Consider the following 22,660-nt stretch of genomic DNA (forward strand, 5'->3'; position numbering starts at 1 on the left):
TCATCACTGGTTCATGTGTCAAATGAAGTCTCATTGCTGTCTGAATGGAAGTGATCCACACTGATCCTGTGCTGTCTGCCTCCACCTTGTGGTTGCTGTGGTGACAGCAGCTGATGGACTGGAAATCACATCAGATGAAATATTTCTTTAAAGTTGTGTTTTTATTCTGCAGTGACAAAGTTTTTATTGCACAAGACGTTTCAAACACGAAAGGACACGAAAACACAGCATGAAATACAACTGTGCAAGATGTGAAAGAAACCCAGGGAGACTTTCCCCACAACACACACAGTTAAAGCATCATTCTGAGACACAGTGTATTCAGAAAAGAGCAAAAATCAACATTCTCATCATCATTGCAGAGTTGATCTGTGTCAATCTACAGAAAAGGTTCACAGTATTATACAACGTGAAGAATCAATAATCTGATTAATTTTTTCTGACAATTTTTCCAGTTGCTCTTAGATTAACATTGTTTTAGTGTTCCAAACTGGTGTAAACACATGTTTAACAGCCTCTTTGTCTCTTTCTTCAAAGCCTGTCAATCAGTGTGTGAGAGAGACAGCAAGTCCAGTCTTTAGATTGTGGGTGGAGACTCTTTCTTTTACTTTCGGTTCTCAGGCTGAAGCTTCATGTTGTGTGACACAAAAAAACAACATGACAAAAAGGAGGAAGTGGAACATAAACACAAAGCCTGTGTGCCTGTGGAGAATACATGAACGGCAATAATGGAAACGAATAGTAGCTTCATGATAATGAAGGTGTTAGCTCATCTATTTATAGTTCTGTTAAGTTCCAGGTCATTCTATGCCAACTGTTCTGCTGATGTTCACATAGTGTAAAGTAAACGTATGGAGATCAGAGAGTGGACACAGAATTAGACTCTCAGCATGTCACTGTAGACATATATTGAAGCACCGCTGTGAATGTTTCACATGTATGTTCAGTGTCAACATTCTGCTGTGATGATAAAAATGATTGTGTGTGGCAGCAAATTTCCCCTAAAATGTGTTTTGCTGCAGCAGAATCGTAGCACGTTAACATGAGGAGCTGAGGATGTGTCAGTCTAAAGCAGAGATCTCACAGAAGGTTCACAGTAGCAGTGATAAACAACAGGATCACAATCAATACAGTGAGAGATGCTGCACATGGCAGGAGAGAGCTGGGAAAGCTAGTCGTACAAAAACAGGAAATATCAACAATATAAAAAATAATATGTTTCTACATTATATACACACATCACTTTAACTGTGAAGAATGAGAATAAAATCCTTCATGATAAACAACAAAAAAACACCAACATAGCTTCAAAGTCAGATAATAACGTAAATTACACTTTCCTTCATTAGACACTGTGGCCTCAAGTGGCAATTACTCACAGTACAGGATGACAACCATGTTAAAGTGAGAGCAAAGCTGTGTCACTCCCTGTTTGCTACACGATGAAACAACACAACTCTCTCTCACTTTCTATGGAACAAACTAATGGATGTTTGTTACGTAGGGAATAACCAATGAGGAGTGATCACAGTTCTGTGATTCATGGATTCAGGGCAACAAGGAAAAACATCATTTGGCTTCTGAGGGTCTGACAGTAAAAACCCGATGATTTACTCTTCATGTTGCGTTTCCTCTTCAAAAGTCCCTTGTGCAGCTGTGGATCAGCAGGTAGAGCAGCTCATCAAGACCATGGACTTTAGATTCCTTCATTGGATTTGTCTCTCTGACGTCTGCCTTTGGGTCCAATCCCCTGTTTTGCTTGGCAGCAGTTGTGACAAAAGCTCTGCACAAATGAAGCTATTTACAATCCTTCATTATGTATTTGCTTCATCATCTTCATGAGCAAAGAACTCTGGATCATTTTGAGTCTTTAAGCGAATCCCCTCCTCCCACTTCTCCTGGGCCTCCACGTCTCTCTCTGAGCCCTTAATGAATGCAGTGATAACATTCTGCAGTTCTATAAAGTTTTCACTCATCCTGGTCATCTGCTCCACCAGCTGTGGATCAGGTGGTGGAGCAGGAGGAGGACGGCGCTTCTTCTTGACTACAAGCAAAATTAGAATCACAGTTAGAAAACACTAACTAACACTTACATCTCATTTAGCAAAGACTTGTGTTGTTACCATGGAAATATAACTTGTTGATGTGACCACGTGTAGGTTTAATATATAGAATCATATTTATATAATCATATTTATGGTTTAAAGAATCTGATACCACATTTTTCATTATTCTTTTTTGTCCTAAGACATAAACAAAAAACTTTTTTTTTTTGATTATTTGATTGTTACAGAATTGTGACCAAGATCTGTATTGAGCAGGACATTTTACAGTTTTATATTTTCAAAAAGACATGTTGTATTGGCTGATATACTGGTTGAGTTTTTTAACTCTGATAGTCTGAGAGTAGAAATAAATAAATGAATCTTACCACATTTAATCAATAATATTGTTGCACAGGATAAAATGGTGACTATGAGCCCCATGGAAATGAATCCAAGGATTATCGTCAGCATTTTCCAGAAGAAACTTGTCTGTATAAGAAGGTGTCTGCCATCAAGAGAATTCCCATCTGTAATGAAAGAAGATGGTGAAAACACAATCTGACTGTGTTCAGCTGTCTGGATATTTAATGACTGAGTGTGTAAGTTGTCAAACATCAAAATGTCTCACCCCAAGAGACAGAAAGGTTGTGTCCTCCTGTTTGTACTGTGCAGCTGTATGTGTCCTGGTTCAGGGAGATCCCAGCTGTCAGCCTGAGGATCACAGATCCATCTTCAGAAGGCAGTGGGCCGGTCACTGTGATCCAGATGGCTTTGGAAGCCCCGTCTCCAGTCAGATACACTGAGCTCACTGATCTGTCAGTACTCATCACGTGACATGTGAGCAGAGCCTGGGCTGTGTTAGGAACGGGCTTCGCAAATACACTCAGCTCTGGAGAGAAATAAAGTAACACCAAAGATCAGGATCAGGGTCAGAGTGAGAGGATCTCACCATCCAATGTTCCCTTCATTCCTGATCTGTTCATCTGTTCTGTTCCTGGTTGGGTTCCTTTGTGTTCTTCCAGTTTTCCTTGTGTACCTTCTACCAGTGTGAGTTTCTTCTACCTGTGTTCTACCACTTCACACTATTAAAGTATCTTCACTGTATCAACCTTCCTTTGAGTGTCTGTGATTGGCTCCTGTGTCATTACATGAGGAACATTTCACCCACAGGAACCTAGCCTATCTGGTTCATTACATGTGGTGGAAACACAAACAGGAAACAACAACAGTGGGAAAAGTTCCTCTGGTTCTAAAGTACCTAGAACTTCTTGTGTGTGTGTGTGTGTGTGTGTGTGTGTGTGTGTGTGTGTGTGTGTGTGTGTGTGTGTGTGTGTGTGTGTGTGTCATGTACACAGTAATTGTACTCCTCCATCTCACCTGTGTGTGGGTTTGTTGCTCTTAGTTGAATTCTCTCCATCATCTCTGGACATTGTCCTCTGATGAACTGTCTATAGACAGAGTTCATTTCTTTCTTGCTGTTCCAAAGTTGTTTAACTGTTGTAGCAGAGGGAGACTGGGACGTCCAGCTCTGAGACTCAGGGTCAAAGCTGATGAAGTCCATCCCATTCACTGCCCAGGCTTCAAACACTGAGACAGTCCCACTGGCTGACTGGATGCAGCCACGTCTCCGCTGTACAACATCTGTAAAACAGGACTACAAGATGAACCTCTTGGTTTTGGTGCATAATATCAGACGGCCCCTCACCAACACTGGAACATGTCACAAATACTTACACACTGTGATGTTGATAGATGCAGGAATCTGGTGGAGAGATTCTAAGATGTCATAACCGGCTTCCTGACAGTTTCCTGGTAAGTTTTTTGACTCCAGCTCAGGTTTGAGCTGTTCTGTCCAGGAGGAGCTGTCACAGTGAGAGATGGGAACTCCATCAAATACAGTGAGTTGCTCAAATGAAGGTCGACCTCCAGGCTGCACACGTCCTGTAGACATGAAGACCAGAGAGTGGGAACCTGAAGAAGAAAAGACATATGAAGGGTCAAAACTCAGAGTCAGGTCACTCTGTCTATAACTGAGAACTGAGCGTTATGTTTTCTTCATCCTGATGTGGGAGTCAAAGTACCTGAGCACTTTGACTCACGTTGCACTGGAGGCAGCTTCTTTATGTGAGTATTTCCACTTTGTCAGGCTGTTAACTCTCCCCCCCACGTTACTCTTGATGTTATATTTGCTGCATAGTAAACAGTCTATGATGCTGTCAGTGTTAGCCTCATAAAGTAATGTGCTTTCTTATTAATGAGGCACAGTAGCCAATGTAGCCAGGGCAGTCGCTGTTTCACACACAAGCATCCATGCAGCTGTTTATCAGTGTATACAGGAGTGAGATAAGGGCTCACAGATGGCCCCTCACATGACACATGTGCTTCACTGCTAGCTTAAACAGGTACCACCTCAGAGTCTGTTCCTAGTTTAGTGGACCTGTGGAAACTTCCATTTGAAAATTTTAGAATCCCCACCCTTGAAAATATGGGTGGGGTTGGATAATGATATGCAGCCTCAGGTGTTCAGTGTGCTGTGTGGCGTTGAAGACTAAACAGGAAGTAAGTTTTCACTTTCAAGCAAACTAACTGAAATCAAATCATAATAATCTTGGAGATGTGCAGCACATTTGCTGATGTGGTAGTTACACACAGTTATAGACAAAGAGTCACATCTTACTGCAGGACTTTCAAGTAATGATTTCATTGCAGGACTTTTGTCTGCTGCACTGATCATTTTGCTTTGTTCCACCCACTCATCTTCCTGAATTCTTTCCCTAAAGTGGGTGAAGAGCTGCTGAGTATTCAGTGGAAAGCAGACACTGACATTCACTGTGTGTTTACATGCACAAAAGAAAGGCTTGTTATTGAGAAGAAGCAGTTTCACACTGGTAGAGAATATTTTCCTGTGAACCTGCTGGTGCAGAGGGACGTCACTGTAGAGAGTTTTCTGGATTTAATGTGTGAGGACACAGAGACATAAAGGACATGTTCAGTCCTCTGTACAACATCTCTGTCCCTGCACATGTTTATACACTCTGTTTGAACTACACCATAAAGTTTCTTCTTTGCTCTGCTTGAACACACATAGTACATACATTTCCCCACACACCTCCACCCAGAATATATATGCACATTATACACATCACTTTAACTTTGGTGGATGTAGCTACAATCAGGTTACTGCAGCAAAGTGGTTTCACTTTGATTATCATACAGCAATCTAATCAAATAAACAGTTAACAGAAGACTGATGAGAGGTTGCTGCTGTGACAGTTTGTGTATCATTCCACACATTGTGTTTAAAGTGGTGTTGGGAACAACACAGCACAGAAAACAGCAGTGAGAAGAAGCAGAGGAGTTATTTACCTGAGTGAAAACAGCAGATTCACTGTGTAGAAACACTCAGTTACAAGTTAAAGTCCTGAATTTAAAATGCACAGCTCCTGATCAGAGATCATTTTAAGGATTGAATTTTCTTCTGCTGCTTCAGAAACTGCTTTAAGTTTTTAAAAGTGAAAGTAACAAGTTAAACCACCACAACAATGAACAAACAGATGAAATACACGACTTGACTAAATATACTTAATTCTCTTCCTCCTTAACTGAACTTGTACATGACAAGAAAATTGAGAAGTTTCTCACAGTCTTGGTTCTGCTTCTAGTTCAGCTGGTGCACAGTATGTGTACAAACACTGCAACGACTCAGAGCAGTAACTCAACAGTAGCACTGAAGAAATGTCACTCACCACATTCAGCTGTTGACAGAAGAATACAGTGAATTAAAAGTTTTAGCAGCATCTTCTGCTTCTTGTAGATTTACATTCTGGGCTTTAAAAAACAGACTGTGAGTCTGCATTAGTACAGTAGCAGTGATTTAAAAGCCGTGTTTACCTCTGAGTTTCACTGAACTAACTGGATGAACGAGTATGTTCTTAATATTTGATTCAGACAGAGATAAAGACGTGCTCAGGCTCGTTCATCCTGTTGCTATGAGGAAATAAATATTTGTTTTGTAACTACAACAGTGTTATGTCCTTTAACAAAGCTGAACAGGACAGTCCCTCAGTTCGTGCACACGTATTTTTTCAGATGGGTTTGATCTGCTCATCAGAGGCTCGTTCAACCAACTCAACCTGCAGCCAGAGTTCACCTGTTAGAAATAAGTTTCCAGCAGATCATTGCTCACTGAGCAGCACTGTGATAGAGGCAGATATGTCAAAGTAAAAGTGTCAGAGGTCAAATTGTTGTTGTGAGCAAAGAGGAGCTTTGTCAGCATCAAATCATGGACTAAAGGTTTCTAAGGAGACAGAGAGTGGAACTCTAAACCCCTTTGAAGAAACTGGATCAGTTGTATCCAAAGCAGGATCAGGTAGACCAGAGATGACCACACTATTAGATAATCAATACATCAGACTTAGTTCACTGAGACGTAGAAAAGCAACTTCATCACAGAAATGAACCTCAAAGCTTTGCAAGAAGCACTTGAAGACCAGAGAAGACCAGTGGACTCCTGACTGTAATGGACTTTCCTCCACAGTCACCTGACCTCAACCCCACTGAATATTTGACCAAACATGAATCATCGGCTTTTGCACAAACTTATGGAGCCCATGCAGCTCGAGAGCTGTCATTAAAGCTAAAGAAGGACAAAGCAAATACTAAGATATTCTGAAATTCATCTACATCCTTTTACTGTCTGTTGATCAAGGTGCAGGCCTCACTGTGCAAAGTCTGCAGTAAGTTTTAGAATTTTGAGACAGCACATTAAGACAGGAAATTACTTTCTGTGTTGTCATGGGAATGTGTCAGTGCCAGTTAATGTTTTTTTTTTGTTTTTTTTTGTCTTCTTTCATTTGATATGTTTACTGTCAGTTCAAAGGAATAATAATCCTTCTTCAGTCAGAAAGGAGAGAAGAAAGGTGAAGGTGTCCAGACATAGTGCAGCAAGATGCACAGGAAGGACAGGAAACACAAAAATCATGAGGGTCCATCAGCTGCATTTTTCTCATTGGTGCATTTAACAGCTGAATGAGGTGTTGGTTTGTGGGTATTGGTGGTGGAGGTAGGGGGTGGCTGTGCTTGCCTGTCTGTAAATCACTGCAGGCCACTGTCGTGGTGTTATTTTTGGCAGCAAACTATTTAAAAACTTGGCTGTTTGTCTTTATTTGAATTCATTATGGCCTACATCTATAATCCAAGCCCAGTTTTTTTTCATCACACCCATAAACCCAGCAGATTCACAGCCGTAACCCGGATCCTGCCCCGCGTGGCTGCAGAGCGTCGGGACTGCGGGCAGGGTGAAAGTTCACCACCATGGCTCTCAAGTATCGGGTGACAGTGTGGGGAAAGTTGGACACCACAAGCGGCTTAAAACCTAACTAAGACCAAACCAGGGGGAAATAAATCAGCATGACGAGTGAGAGAGCTCCAACTCTGAGCGGGGAGGAAGAGGAGGAGGACACTGCACTGGGATATTACGACGACGACGAAGACGACCTGGAGGCGTTCTCAGACGGAGAGCTGGGCTGTGAGGACGGAGGTAGGCGGATAAGCTGTGCTTTTGGAGGAAGGTCACACACAGAGCAGAGAGCGTGGGGAGACGGCACACTTTCACTTCGGCTGTGTTTTCGCTCTGTGGGGTGTCTCAGTGCGCTGTACCGCTCCTAACTTTAGCTAGCCCGGTGGTCCTCTGGTTAGCTAACACGAACCGAGGCTGCTCACTCTGTGCCGTAATGTTCACCTTCACTCGGGGCTCAGCTGGAAACTTTATGTGCGTCATTGTAAAAAGTCAGTCTAACGGTACAGAGGTGCGCTGACGGAGTGCATATACTTGTATAAGTTTTATATACTGACACGTAGGCTGTACTAAACCGTAGGGAGTGTGTTTTCCTAATATTTTGGGAGACGTTTACGTCGCACTGCTTACCCTATAGTGTATAATTACCTGTTTAATAGTTGGATTTACATCCAAACTATCAATCTGTCAATCAATCAATCAATCAGTCAGTCAGACATTGATTGATTGAAACACATTGTTACGCAAAGCACACAAATCCTCCATCCCCAAAATTCATTAATACTCAGCAGTGTAAACAAACAAACAAACTAAACAAACAAACCCAAAATAAAACAACAAAAAAAGAAATAAATAAGGAACTCAATTAAAAAGAAAAAGAAAAAACAATAGGATTTAGAGCAGCAAAAGAATATAAAAAAAGATCAATGATAAAAAATAAATAGCATAGAAGAAAAGAAGTGACGTGTGAAAAACGATAGTAAATGCTAAGAAAAGAGAATCTGTTGAGTGAGTACCTACAACCAGAAATACAGAAAATGAAAATATTACTAAAGAATAACCCAAGCAGCAAAATAGATTGAGATAGATTGTGAGATGTGAATAAATAGACAAATAAACTCCAATTAAAAGCGAGACTAAAGAGGTGGCGTTTGCTTTTTAAACTATGTGTTCCTTCAGTCTAATACAAACTTCATGACCATCATATTTTTGTGGGGTAAACTGCTGTAAGCAGCATGTTAGTTTTTACATGCTCTGAAGTCCTAGTGCAGTGTCTTTCCTGCTGCTGACAAATTGTCTATGACACTGGCAACAAGGCAGTACAGAAGGTTTTACCAGGGCCTAGTTACCAAAGTTTTAATCTTTGACCTTGTCAAAGTAAAAGCTGTGATTTTACCCTCCAATATCTTGAGCTGTTATTAATTCCTTATGTGTATTTTGATTGCAGATATTGTCTCAGGGAAATAAATAAGCAACCCCAGACAGGAATGTTGAAGGTGTAGAGGCAGGAGCATGTCCAGGTGCAGAGGGAACATTTTCAGGTGGGGTATGGGAATTTCTAGGTGTGGCAGCTTGTGGCAGTGTGCTATGTCATGCTGTGCAGAAAAGCTGAAAAACAGCCCTAGCAGTTTCCCAGAAAGTCATTGGGACTTTGCACATACATCAGTGCTGGTGGCTTACAGCACCAGTACATGTGTTACTGCTCCATACCATACTGTAGGCATGAGCTTTTCACGCTCTGCTCAGGCTGTGGGAGTGGCAGACCCATGAACTGTTTTTTTTCCCCTGCGGAGCACTAAAGTGCTTTCCTTGACTGCATCGGATTGGTTCCCTGGCGACTCACCTCGTGCCCTACTGGAAGGAGCGATGGCGAGGGTTTGTCTCCACTCAAAACACTGGGTAACCGGGGCAACGGTTGCATCCAAACTTCCCCAACAAAGCGAAACAGGTAGCCTTTTAGGGCAGTGTCAGGCTCGCTGTTTGTGCTAATGATCAAATTTCACAAATACACGCCTCCTCATTAACAAAACTGGGTTGCCACTTTGATGCCTCTCCCTGATTAGCGCCACTGATCACAGCCTTTAACCCTCAATGGTTGCTGTGGGGCTGTTAGATGAGCAACAGGCTTTATTTCTGACATTGGAAAGGTGTGTTTGTGGGGTGGGGGGGTATTCAGAAGCTCTTCAGGCATCCTACTTCAGATGAAGAGCACTGGTGAGTGTAAGGGTACACTGCTCTCAGTCAGACTACCTACTGGAGTGGAAAAAGTTGGACTAATGATTATCATTATTAGCCACACATTGGTTGATCCACCACTTTGGCCCAGATTTAAATATCTGTAGGATGGTCTGCCGTTATTTTTGCACAGATATCCATGTTGTCCAGAAGATAAAGCTTACTGCCTTCAGAGATCCTCTTTTGATGTAGTGCCACCGAGTGGTTGATGTTTTTTAGTGAAATGTATCAACAGCTATTGGATGCATTGCCATGAAATTTGGTGCATTTGGACATTTATGTTATGGCAAATGGGAACCTAAAAGGGAAATAAATATAATAACTGATTGATGAAAAAATATATAAATAAATTTGAATTTAGCTAATTAAGAAGTAAATGAACAGCTGCTATTAATTGAATATAAAAGCTATTCATTTTCATAAATAAATAAACTGACCAGTAAATTGAGTCTCCTTTGAAGCAATTTGTAAACCTGTAAGTGTGTTGTGATTGGTGATTGCCTGTTGTACATCTAACACACCTCCTAATTTGTTGTGTTTCTGTGCCTGCTGTGTAGTGTTGGGCTTCAGTGATTCTCTGAGTGGAGAGGTCAAACCTCGTATCCTGTTGATGGGCCTGCGGAGGAGTGGAAAGTCCTCCATCCAGAAGGTGGTTTTCCATAAAATGTCGCCAAACGAGACCCTGTTCCTGGAGAGCACCAATAAGATCTGCAGGGAGGACGTCTCCAGCAGCTCCTTCGTCAGCTTCCAGATCTGGGACTTCCCCGGCCAGATCGACTTCTTCGATCCCACCTTCGACTATGAAATGATCTTTAGAGGCACTGGAGCTCTTATCTTTGTCATCGACTCACAGGTCAGACCACAAAGCCATGAAGTCCCTGTTATTACAAGAGGGTGATACAGGAGAAGGTGCTAATATGATGCTAAGCTGTATTATTTGCCCTGTTTCAGCTACAGTTGATCCAGGTTGCGTGGTATTTTTGATTCATTGTTATTTTTACATGTACAACTTGTGTATAAGAGTGAAGTGTATTGGTGTGTTTGTTCAGGACACAATACCAAATGTCCCCACTTAGTTATATCAGGATTTCTTTAAGATGGCAGCCATGTTTTTTGACCAGTCTTGCCCATTTATCATAGAATTGCATATTTCAGTCTAGCAAAACCATATCCTGAATTTGGTGTTGACAGAGTTGGAGTACAAAGAAGTGCATCTCATGGAACTTTCCACTTGACTGTCAGTTATAGCATCACCATCAGGCAGAGCGAGATCATATCTTTTGTGACGCATTTGCACATCACTTCCAGTTACGGTGCCAAGTTTCACGTCTGTAGGTAGTTCCTGCTCTGAACTGACCACAGCCACATGCACTCATTGGTATTAGAATTGATGTATCTCAGTGCCACAGTACTAGATACCCAATTCAACCCCTTCAGCATTAGAACTCTAATAAATCAGCACTGCAGTCGCTGCTTTACACAGTGAGGTGAACAGGGTCACAACCAGAGATTGCTTCTCACGTTAGCATCCATGGCAGGGGTCGTGGGTGTGAACTCCACAGCAGGAGCTGATAGATGAGTAGGGATGGGTACTGAGGACTGGTCTTAAGCTCCTGTAGCTCCTGGTGCTGCTGATGCCATTTTAACCTCATTCATTCAGTTGTTCAGCAACATTCAGCACTTTCACTCTGCCGAAATCAATCTTCTCATCAATCTCTAGATACACATTTTAATCCCATTCAAATTAAGGACAAGAATCTAAAAGAGTTCTGATTACTAATTAGCAGTAACAACACCATTCCTACAGATGAAGATGCTTGCACTTCACAGAAACGCCCATGGTGTGGACCAATAAAAATCTTGCTGCTTGGACAGAAACATGGAGGTGGTCTTATCACCCCTCAAGCAGCGCACAGAGGTTTCTTTGTTAACCTGAATTCCAAAGAGTCTGTGTTTTCTAATGGACAAACTTTGCAATAGAGCCACTGTTTCTAGCTGTCCCCAAAGACATCCGTCACATTTTTGTGTTGAAACTGATACAGTAAACCTCGGATAAAAATTTGCTAACAATAGTGGCTAGACTATTTAGTCATCACTGCAAAATTCAGGTGTTCATTTGTGGTCAAACCATAAAAAGTAAACTGTTCAACGGTTGTTTCCTAAGCGGTGTGAATTTCTTCTTTTCCTCCGGACAGGATGACTACGTGGAGGCTCTGAGCAGACTGCATCTCACAGTGACCAGGGCCTACAAGGTCAATCCAGACATCAACTTTGAGGTGTTCATTCACAAAGTGGACGGCCTGTCAGACGACCACAAGATTGAGAAGCAGAGGGACATTCACAAACGAGCTAACGATGACCTTGCCGATGCGGGCCTAGAACGAATTCACCTGAGGTCAGCTTTACCTCCAGCTTTTTTTCGTTTCACTATGTGTATGGAATAAATTAGATACTGTAATACAAGCACATTTCAAAACCATTATAATAAAAAAGTTGAATCACATAAATCATTCAGAACAAATTAGAAAATAATATGTTGTTTAACCAAGAGGATTTAAACAACAAAAGCAAATACAGGTTTTAGATCACCTACATTTTCTATCTGTCATTTAAATATACATAATTCAGTGTTTCTGAAATTAAAGCATAGAACAAATAAATCATTGGAGATTTTAAACAGCAAGGAATCAGAGAATCTTCTTGTTGAACTAAACTGAATCCATCTAGCTGCTTTGTTACTTGTCCTTTTCTCTCCATTCAGAGAACAGTATGCAGTCTTACTTCCTGCAGTACAGTATTTGGGTTACTGCTGGTTAGGTTACTGCTTCCCTTTGTACCATTTAAAGTTATTCACTGGACTTGAACCGCTGACATTTCAATAAAAACTGGAAAAATGCGGGTGTCCTAAAACTTTTGACCAGTAATGGGCCAAAGTGTACATTCCTAATAACACCAGGGAAATCATCACAAACAGAAGAAAGAGACTAAAGAAGGAAGGTACATCAACAGATGTTTCAATCTAATTCCACTTGGAGTGTGTAGTTTTAAGATTCAGACTTTAGAACATGACTCATTAAATTAAGTTTATAAAAGAAACAAAACTAGCTTATCAACAGACATCCCAGCATGCATTGTTTGAGAGTTAAAAACCCACCAGACTCGTCTTTCTGTAGTGTAAAGGTAAGACATGATGGAAACTGGCTGGGCGTCTACTGGAGAATAAATCTTATTCTGACAAACTGAGAAAATGTAAAAGGAGAGTAACTTTGTCTGTAGTGATATTCCATGTGACTACAGAGTTGATTTACATAAGTTAACTGAACTTATTTGTTCAAGTTCAGTTAAATTAGTTAGTTTTACATTTTCAGAACTCATAAAACTAACTGTTAAACCTATGTTCAGGTAACTCACATTTTTCTGGCAGCAGGAGAACTTTGGTTGAATGAAGTGAAAATGATTTACAGTGTGGGAGTATTATGATCAGCCCCTGGGGTGGCAGTTTCGAACTCTTTGGACTGGTTGAACTCGGTTTTGGACCTTGTTGGTTTTTTTAATGGACTTATGGACTGTTTTGGACTTGTTGCCATGTTCAGCCCTGTAGCTACTCCTTTTGTTCTGCTTTTGGACCTTTGTGGACTCTTGTTTTGGTTTCAGTATTTCCTGTTTTATTTGGTAGCCTCGTTCCTGCTTTTTTTTCGCCCCCAGAAGCAGATCTTTGTTTTGAATGTTCCCTACGAGGACTCTTTGAGTTTTGTTGCCTGGCTCTTGGACTTTGTAACCAGTGACTTTTTGTTACTGAAATATCATCATTCTTATGTCTGCCTGGTGAGTCTGTGTTTGGGCCCTTCCCTCGTGTTCCTGTCCACGGCAGCAGTCGCAACAGGGTGAGACGATCAAAATATATTTGTAATAAAATGGTTTCTCCCAGGAGTTCATATCTGTTGATGCATCCCTTCTTTTTTTATTCTCTTTCTTTTGTTTGTGATGATTTCCCCTGTTGTTGGTGTTAAATTAAATTTACTGGGGGCTATCAGTGTAGCCTGCAGGTGTTTTGACTGGCTTAACCTTCAGTTTGTTTTTTTATCCAGGCGCTGGATCAGTTTGGAAAAGTTTTTGGGATGTGCGTTACACAGCTGCTTTACTGTATTTAGACAGTATTAAAGATGTGAGAAATTTACCTTTTTAAAAAAACAAAAAGAATTTTGTAGAAGATTATGTCTAAACTCCCCAGAGGAAGGTTTAAAAAAATATATTGTTTTGATATCTGTGCTGAAATTCATGTTTCTGTGCTAGTATTGAATTGTTTCAAGATATCCAGCCCTAACCAAAACGATTTCTTGTTAAATTTTCTACAGGAATTGAATTGTTGGAAGTGTGATACTGTGTAGAAATATGTCTGAATACCTTTTCTGTCCATATTTGTATAAAGCTAAGATATAATTGTTATGTATTTAGTGATTGAAGTGCTCTACTTCTGATTCAGATTCCTCTCCCCTGCTTTTTGCAGCTTCTATTTAACCAGCATATACGACCACTCCATATTTGAGGCTTTCAGTAAAGTGGTCCAGAAGCTCATCCCGCAGCTGCCCACGCTGGAAAACCTGCTAAACATCTTCATATCAGTGAGTAATGCTGCTGCTGTGACACACACCCAGACTGATATTTACACTGCAGAACACAGAGAGTGCACCTGGCCTGTGTAATGTGAACCAAGCAGTGCTACTGAATGAATTACATTTATCTGAAAACATCCTTTAGTCAAATAAACAATCAGGTATATTCCATGTGCGTGTCCTGCTGTATTTTACAGTGGAGTCACTAGGTGGTGGTGATACATAACAGATCCAGGGGCTGCACTGAATGGAATGCAGCCATTGTGTGAGATACCACCACTTATTTTCATATTTGTGTTACTGAACGTTATCCTGCATTCATTAATGAGAAAACCCAAACCTTTAAGTGAAGGCTCATCACTGACTGCCACATGCCTTTGGCCACCACACCACTGAGATGCCCAGTCTCCTGTGTTTCTGCTTAGTTTTTCAAAATCTTACTAATCCTAATGAATAAATATATGAACACCCCATAAAGCCATATTTATGTTATATATATTTCAAACTAAATAAAATATTTACAAACCTCTGCTGAAACTAACAGGCCTTACATTTGTATAATGTATAATTTGTATAATGTGATATTTATTTATTTTTGCTTGTTTGTGCTGTCTGTGTTTACTATCCCATGCAATTTACAAGTGCCTGTCAGGTCAGCTTCAGTGTCACCTGCCATGTAAATGAGCTTACAGATTGTGATATGCTGCTCCAGCTGCATCTGTTCACAGTTCAGTTCCCTTATTCACTGGGCTTCAAACCAATCTTCAGTTTCACAGTGGCACATAATGCCAATATTAATTATGTATGACTCCACAGATGCTTATGGAAATGTGTCTGGCATAAAGGTTAGCGCTACATAAAATAGGTGATTTAAATTGTAAACCATGCATTTAAATTAATGTACTAAAATGTTAACATGTTGCTGTTCACAAGCATCAGCTCATGTGAACTGTGCCTCGCAAAAAAGATCCCAGAAGATTTAGGATCCAGAGCTGTTGCTCTGCATGAAACTGGAAAGGGTAACAAAGTCATCTCATAGAGTTTAGATGTTCATCGGTCCACAGTTTGACAAACTGCGTGTAAACAGAGATTATTTAGTTCTGTGACTTCTCTCCCAAGAAGTGGACGCCCAGCTAAGATGACTCCAAAAGCACAAAGCTGATGATCAGTGAGATGGAAAAGAAGCTCAGAGGAACAGCTAAAGACTTAAAGGAATCATTGAAGCTGGTTAACATCTTTGTTTGTGAGTCTACCACACACAACTCATGTAGCATGGCTGCATGAAGCATGGTGTCCATGGCAGGACACCACAGAAGAAGCTGCAGCTCTGCCATGTAAATGAAGTTTGTCAAAGAAAGAAATAACTCTCCATAATGATACGGGGAAAAGTTTTGTGGAGTCACCAGCTGAAGGTGGAGGTGGAGGTGAAGGAGAAGTTGGGTGATGCAGCAGGACAATGACCCTGAAGTAAATCTACTACAGAATGACTTCAGACAAAGACAGTCCACCTTTTGGAGTGGGCCAGGCAGAGTCTTTCACACCAGATGTCTTAAAAATATGGCTGAGCTGAAGAACGAATGGGTCCAAAATTCCTCCTGAGCGTAATCTCTGTTGGGTTTGACTCATTAAAACTGTAACTGCTAATTGCTTTTGGTCACATTAATACTTTTATGGAAAAGCAATCATGGTCCACCCATACTGGTAGTATCATCACATTAGTGCTTAATTAATTAAATGAGTTAAGTTGATGTTTAAAATGCGTTAAAACTCTTCCCTGCGGCAATTACAATGACTGAAGTTACAACTGAAGTGAGGCTTAATGGCTTATTTCCATCCTTCACTCACCTAATGGTTCGGAGATGAAGTGTTAATTAAAGATGAAAGCTCTTTATAATGCAGCGCAGTTTCCTTCGTTTTTGAAAGGCTGTACGTTCAAGTGGTTCAGTTCTGTTCAATCACATCCTCCTCTCTCGCCGTGATCTATGAGTATTGTTTTAGCTGTCACGTTTAAAGTTTGAAACTTGAAATTAAAATCCAGCCTTTGCATGGTGTTTTGACAGGCCACACAATAAGATTTAATCTTGCTAACTGAACGCGCATTCTCGAAGACAGCAGATGACAATTTAGTCCCTCTTCAAAAGACGTTTCATTGAAAAAGCAGTTATAAAGAAGCAATATGTAATTTTCAGATACTTTTAACCTAACCTGGACATTAACAGGACTCCTATTGAGTTTCGTCCTAAATAGATGGGAAATTAAATCTTATGAGATGCAAATATATATGTATATATGTATATATATATCTATAAACCTGAGCCCCTAGATGTGTTTTGTCTCAGGGCTGAAACATGTTGTGGACACCAGAGGCTGCTGTTGTTGCATAAGTGTGTGTTTATCTTTAAGAATCGAACTCTCCCTCTATAAGCCATGATCTGCCCCTCTGAGTGACTCTTTGTCCAGATTCTTATTTCCAGCTTTACTTTGTAATTACTTGCCTTGTGCGTGTCTGTTGGTTGTTTTACTTCCTGCTGTTGTACCCTTGTATTTCTGATTGCCTGCCCCTCCACAGTTCGTTTCACCTGTTTCCAATTACCCTTGCCTGCCTTGTGTAGTCTTAGTGTTCCCCTCGCTGTTTGGCAGTTTATTTCTTTGGTCCCTGCTTGTGTTCCTGAGTTTTCCTCAGTGTGTATTTTCCTGTTACCTGAGTTCCTGGATCCCTGCCATCTTGTACACCTGACTGACTGTTTCACTAATTTAAAAGTTACTTCACTCATCCAGCCCGCCTCATGTGAATGTACGTTTGGATCCTGTCCTGTATTCCTGCCTTCTGCCACAACAGCTCAAACCTACCGGTTATGAACCGAGTAGCCCTAAAGGTTTCTGAGAAGGAACTTAATGAGGTGATACACTGCATCCAGGTGCTGCCTGCTCGCCTCAAGAATCAAGCAGAAAGAAGCAGCTCGAGTATTGACTCAGAATCTTGTTTTGTTGAAGCACTGACCAGGTTGGAATTATGGCCGTTTCAGCTTCAGAGCCTGGTTTTTACCTCAACACCCTGTCCAGCCATGCTGCCTGTCTCCCAGTCAACTTGCCACCAGCCTGTCTCCTAGTTGGCTTAACATGAGCCAGTCTCCCAGGCTGCTAAGCAAGAAATATGTTCCAATATGCGTTAACCAGCTGCTTGCTCCTGACTCAGCTACCGCCAAGCTCACAAGCCTCCAACCTCTTCCCAATTTGGCTAGCTTTCAGGCTGCTAGCTTCCAGTCAGGATCCAAGTCAGCTTGCTAACGGACTGCTAGCTTCCAGCCTGCATCCAAGCCAGTTCTCCAGCCGGCCTTCTGAAGCCGACTGAGGTCCAGCCTGCCCCCCAGCTGATCCGGCTCAGGCTTGCAGCCTTCTCCTTCTGAGCTGCTGAGCAACCACAAGCTTCTGCTGAACCAGCAATCCAGAATCTCTGCTGATAAGGAGTGTAGAGCCTCCACTTCCCCACACCGTGCTTGATCCTCAGCCCGGCTAGACCTTGAGTTGGCCACCAACTCCATTATAAATCTATACATTACAAAATTGCTGTCAAAATCAGTTAAATATAAAGGAAAAATAAATAAATAAAAGATGAAATCAACACTTCTGGAGAAAGATCAGTGTGTCAGCCTTCCACTGGCAACATGTATGATCTCTGCAGTGTGACTACATCTCCAGCAGCTGAGAAAAAGCTGCTCAGTGTGGGTACAGGAGGCCTGCACACAGAGATATGAAAAGGCCAGCTGTGACAACAAAGGATGAATGTCTGTCTGTTATGCTCGGGCCTTGGGGGAACCTGAGCATAGCATGAAATGATTCCCTTCTTTCCCTACTCTCCTCCAAGGATGACCAGTGCCATGGCAGATATGCAGTCCAAGCAGAATTGATTTATTCTTCAATCAGGGTGGAACAGGTGTCACGGAGAGGACATCCAAAACAACAAACAAAACGGAATAGCCTTTATTGTCATTGAACAATGTCCAAAACAGTCTATAATGTTAACAACTAACGTACTTATCTTCAACAAAAAGAAAAGACAGTACAGCCATTTTAGCCACCTCCCTAATGCAATCGGAACAAAAGAAAGAAAAGAAAAGAAAAGAAGATATTTATGTTATGTACAATAGAGATCCATCTAAGGACCCTGAAATGGGCGGTCACAGTCTGGTTGGGGAGCCAGGAAAAAGGTGAAGCACAAGCTGGCATCGACAGGTGCCAGTTTCAGTATGCACCATCCGGCTCCAGTCCAATCACCTGCAAATCAGCATACTGAGAAAACACAGAGAACAGGGAGAGAACAGCTCCACTCTCAGGAGCAGCACCATGAATGAATAAAAAATCACACTCAAATACAAATAAATGTTTTAACTCAGAGGTCTTATTTCACTCAAACCCACATATTCTAACCTAAATTTAAAAAAAAAGGGGATTGACGGCAGGATTCATCCTCTGGGGAACAAAACTTTATGACGCTCCGAGTGATGGTCCTGCTTCTCTTGGAGAAGAGAATTAAATGCACTCTGGAAGATAAAGTTACAGACAGGAGGGTCTGCTATCGGTCTGTTTGCATGCATTTTCACAAATCATGTGTGTTTTGGTTTAGGCATGAATTCTTTGTATTCTCCCAACACAAAAATAAGCCTTGAAAAGAGAAGAGAGACAACGTGTTTCATTGTGGTTACCTACTAAATCAAAAATAATACAGAGAGCCCTCTCAGCAACACTCAGGTAGTGCTCTTACACAGATTTCATGTAATGCTGAGGTGGTGTTGATGGACTGATTGCCTCCCATTCTGATGACCTACTTAAAAAAAAAAAAAAGAAACATTATATTGGTTTTGGGGTGATGGAAACCCATGAGGAAAAAAGTTTCATTATTATTCAACATTTTCTGCTGAGTCATATCATCGTTTTTAAGCCTGATTGCAGATTTTCTGTTCCATAGCCTGGGGGGGGGGGGGGGGGGGGGGGGTTGGATAGCAATGTCCTGGATTTTAACCTGCGACTTGGATAATTCTCAGACAATGATTTTCCATTTCTCTGCTAAGTCTCTTCCCATTTAGTTGACTGTGTAATTCTCTGTGCTCTGAGATGTTATTGCTTCATCCATGTTGGCTCCATTATCTGCAGTAACAGCCTCAGCTTTGCTTCTTTTGCCATATGCATATGCAAGATGTCCCGAAGTTTATATACTATGTGTACTGTGGAGGCGGGGTTTGTTTTGAGGATTACTACTGAGGTTTCCTTCATAGTACAGTATAATAAATTATGAATCGTCCTGGTAAATGCTTCTTTAATTATCACAGCTTAATTTGATACACTGCAATTTATAGATATTAGTTTTAATTTGCGTGTTGTTCTCTGTAGGAATTAAGCAGCTGAACAGACTGTCCCTTGGGGATGTAGTGCCTGACTCATCTACCTGAAATAAATTAGAATGACATTACAACCACAAAGAAATTTTATATACTTAGAAACCACTCAGAAAGCACACTGTAATGTGATTAATAAAAGATATTTTAATTTGTTCTCCCTGTGTTTAGCTGTGTTTTCCTCACAGTACTGAATGGTAATGTAAAAGAAGTTGTCCACAGTGACCAATCCCCTCAGCTCTACAGGGATTTTAGCCTCCTTAAGTGAAATGTTTTAGGTTTTACAGCCCACGATTCTACTGTTTCGGTTGACTCACAAAATAAACAAACTAGTCTTATGCAAAAGTTTATCCAACTACCAACTTAGCTGGCAGGGCTGCAGAGGGCTGTGAGCCAACTAATCCTTAAATAACCGGACTTAGAGTTGTATCCATATACTCAGCAGGAAGTCAAGCAGGTTTCCGGTTGGTGTTGACCTCCGCTAGAGTTGTCCCTTGACACCTATTTGTGATTTTAATGGAAAGGACCTCAAGGTGCAGGAAGGGAAGAAGCCATCCATCCATCCATCCATCCAGAAAATGGATGGCTGGATGGATGATATTCTTTAAAGTAATTTCACAGCCTTTCCCAGCAGATGTGTGTATCAGAGATATTCTTTCTGTAAACTGAGTGAAATGAAGGAATTTATCTCTTTATTCTATAAATGCATATTGTTTGTTTGGAGTATAGTACACATCCTGCATGTAGTCTTTCCTCAAAGATCACCTGAAGTTGGCATGTTGAAATGAACAACTTGCACTTAGTTTCTTTCTTCTTTGTCTCCTCCTCCTTTTTTTTCAGAATTCAGGTATTGAGAAGGCCTTCCTGTTTGATGTGGTCAGTAAGATTTATATCGCCACAGACAGCAGTCCAGTGGACATGCAGACATACGAACTATGTTGTGATATGATCGACGTGGTCATTGACATCTCCTGCATCTATGGGTAAGCCAATAGACACTCAGCAAATCATAACACCAGCCATGTTTGTTTCCAGCTATCAAGAGAATTGTACAAACTTCTGAAATGTCACCAAATGTAGAAAAAATTGCTGCAGCTCCATCAGAAATGGTGCTGACTTCCTAAATGTCAAAAGAATAGAATTCATGAGAAAAGGTGGACGGTCACTCAAGAATTGATTTATACAAGGACAAGTTATTCTTGGTATTCAGTACAAGGTGATGTTGGTCATATTATTGCTTTCATGTGAAGATGAAAACAAAGAAATGCTAACTGAAATGAAAACTTTACTGCTCTGCTTCAGTCTCAGTGAACTCAGTGTGTCTCATTTGGCCTCAGTTGCTTCTTTCAATGAAAAAGCTCTATAAACCCACAGCTACAGGCCAGCTGGTGAACACTTTAGCAGCTAAAGAGACAGATATTTCCCTCAGAAGTTGGTGGAGACCAAAGCAGAGCTAAAGTCAATATTAGTCAAAATATGAGTCCAAATGAATGATAATGATTCTCCATAACTGCCAGATGTGTCAATAAGCATTTGTTTGCCAACCAGTTCACCATAACAACTTAAAAGGTGATGATAAGTCTATCTTGTCCACAGTTTCTCCTGCCCCAACTGGCCAAAAAAAAATCAGTTATAGCCATAATGTGTAAGATTTGAAAAATTCGGACTCTGGCAACTCAAAGACACTGGTGATACGTCATATCAATAAGATATGTATATATTAAAAGTGCATTATGTAGTAGTTTAAATTTGCAGGAAACTCAAAGGAGAAGCTGTTTATTGATAACCACGCTGGCATGTCTGTTGACTCATCTATCAAATGATTTTTTTTTAGACTTCGAGACAGTTAATCAAAGTGATTCAGACATCATGTAAAATCCCAAATTCCCATGAATTTGGTCACTGATTTGCTAGGATTTGCCTTTTCTAGAGATATTCAGGGCCTGTTAGCACAGTATAAACAGAATAGTAAAATCACTCACATTTAAAATGTATGTTTTCTGATTTCTGAACCCCAGTGCTGAGAACTGAGGAATCCTCAAAAAAAAAAAAAGTAAAACAGTAAACAAGGGAAGCTAATTTAACTCTCAATGATCAATATCTGTCTTTATACATACATACAACTCAGTAGCTGTATGAAGCTGTTTTTTTTTTTTATTTGAGGAATCTTCTCTGCAGCTTTTTAAAGCAAACTAAGCACAGAACAGGTGAAAGTTTCAACCTAAAACTAAAGGTATAATCAGCCTAAGGCGACACAATGAGAGCACTCAAACATAGCAATAGACCACAAGTAGATCTCTCCCCGCCGCTACTGCATGTATTAATAATACCTATTAAAGTCTTTCTGTGCCAATCAGTCAGATTTACTCGGAGCTGTTTACACACCATCCTCCTGTAAGTGACTATTTAGCGTTTTTTGAAGTGTCTATTGCTCAGTTGTCAGTCAGAAAACATGACCTGTCAGTAATCATGCTCAATGGGCCTGGGTTAAATTGCAAAATAGATCCGTCAATTCATTCCCAGTCTAACAACACCGACAAGTGTCACATCAGAGTGAGCGTGCGAGAGAGGTTTCAGAGAACCGAACGTTCATTCTGGAATAACTTTACCCTGTCATTTATCAAAGGAGCTACAGAGATAATACTGAAGCCAGACCTGACAGGATCAGACTTCATTAAGCTCCGCAGACAAACTGCTGTAGCAAAGTCGTGCTTTCATTGACAAATAAAAGGATTAGAAAGAACCCATAAACATACAAAAACCAGTGATTTGACCCCTCCACTTTCATAGATGAAAAAAAGAAAAGTTTATATTTTCCAAAGGCTTGCAGGTCAGGAACTCACAAAGACATTTTTGAGGTAATTGCTGTAAGTAATAAAAGGCTTTTATGAACATAAAAGGCAGGAGAAATGTCCTCAGCTCATACAGGAATGTGCGATCCATCACTGTATCTGATAGAAATGACCAACCTTGGTAAAATGTGTGGAGATAAATTATAGCCTTGGGGGCATGAACACAGGGTGTGAAGCTTAAAAAAAAAAGTTTGTAAGTTACAAAAATAAATGGTTTTATATGGTA

At 40.8% G+C, this 22,660-nt stretch overlaps 2 protein-coding genes across 9 annotated transcripts in view; one reads left to right on the forward strand and one right to left on the reverse strand.

The window, feature by feature from the left end:
• Positions 1 to 893: 893 nt before the first annotated feature.
• On the reverse strand, positions 894 to 5,953 carry LOC121197558 (hereditary hemochromatosis protein homolog). 2 transcript variants are annotated; one of them, XR_005896255.1, is made up of 7 exons: positions 5,792 to 5,953; positions 3,780 to 4,016; positions 3,423 to 3,686; positions 2,674 to 2,934; positions 2,432 to 2,572; positions 1,096 to 2,044; positions 894 to 1,001 (listed from the first exon to the last, which is right to left on the reverse strand). XR_005896255.1 is itself a non-coding variant. In XM_041061226.1 (6 exons), the coding sequence occupies exons 1-6, from the start codon at positions 5,841 to 5,843 to the stop codon at positions 1,815 to 1,817; spliced, it is 1,185 nt and encodes a 394-aa protein (XP_040917160.1). In that variant the 5' UTR covers positions 5,844 to 5,953; the 3' UTR covers positions 894 to 1,814. The 2 variants fall into 2 exon arrangements, 1 of the variants encoding a protein (XP_040917160.1); XM_041061226.1 differs by having other exon boundaries at positions 894 to 2,044.
• Positions 5,954 to 7,347: 1,394 nt separating this feature from the next.
• Positions 7,348 to 22,660, forward strand: part of rragd (ras-related GTP binding D) — a 36,459-nt gene continuing 21,146 nt past the window's right edge. For 5 of the 7 annotated variants that reach the window (XR_005896238.1, XR_005896239.1, XM_041060946.1 and 2 more), the window contains exons 1-5: positions 7,348 to 7,584; positions 10,134 to 10,429; positions 11,772 to 11,971; positions 14,084 to 14,198; positions 20,423 to 20,565. Coding sequence is in view for 5 of the 7 variants with exons in the window: in XM_041060946.1 (XP_040916880.1) it covers positions 7,455 to 7,584; positions 10,134 to 10,429; positions 11,772 to 11,971; positions 14,084 to 14,198; positions 20,423 to 20,565 (884 nt within the window). In the remaining 2 variants the exon portion in view is untranslated. Of the gene's footprint in view, positions 7,585 to 8,788; positions 8,883 to 9,154; positions 9,290 to 10,133; positions 10,430 to 11,771; positions 11,972 to 14,083; positions 14,199 to 20,422; positions 20,566 to 22,660 lie in introns of those variants that run through there. The other 2 variants (XM_041060950.1, XM_041060947.1) reach the window with 2 other exon arrangements.

Source organism: Toxotes jaculatrix, chromosome 17, assembly GCF_017976425.1.
Source record: "Toxotes jaculatrix isolate fToxJac2 chromosome 17, fToxJac2.pri, whole genome shotgun sequence".
Classification (NCBI taxonomy): domain Eukaryota; kingdom Metazoa; phylum Chordata; class Actinopteri; family Toxotidae; genus Toxotes; species Toxotes jaculatrix.

Coding starts and splice junctions, on each gene's coding strand:
- LOC121197558 (XM_041061226.1), bottom strand. CDS start 5,843: ATGCTGCTAAAACTTTTAATTCACTGTATTCTTCTGTCAACAGCTGAA. Junction 2,935..3,422: donor AGCAACAAACCCACACACAG/GTGAGATGGAGG, acceptor ATTTCTCTCCAG/AGCTGAGTGTATTTGCGAAG. Junction 2,573..2,673: donor CAACCTTTCTGTCTCTTGGG/GTGAGACATTTT, acceptor CTTTCATTACAG/ATGGGAATTCTCTTGATGGC.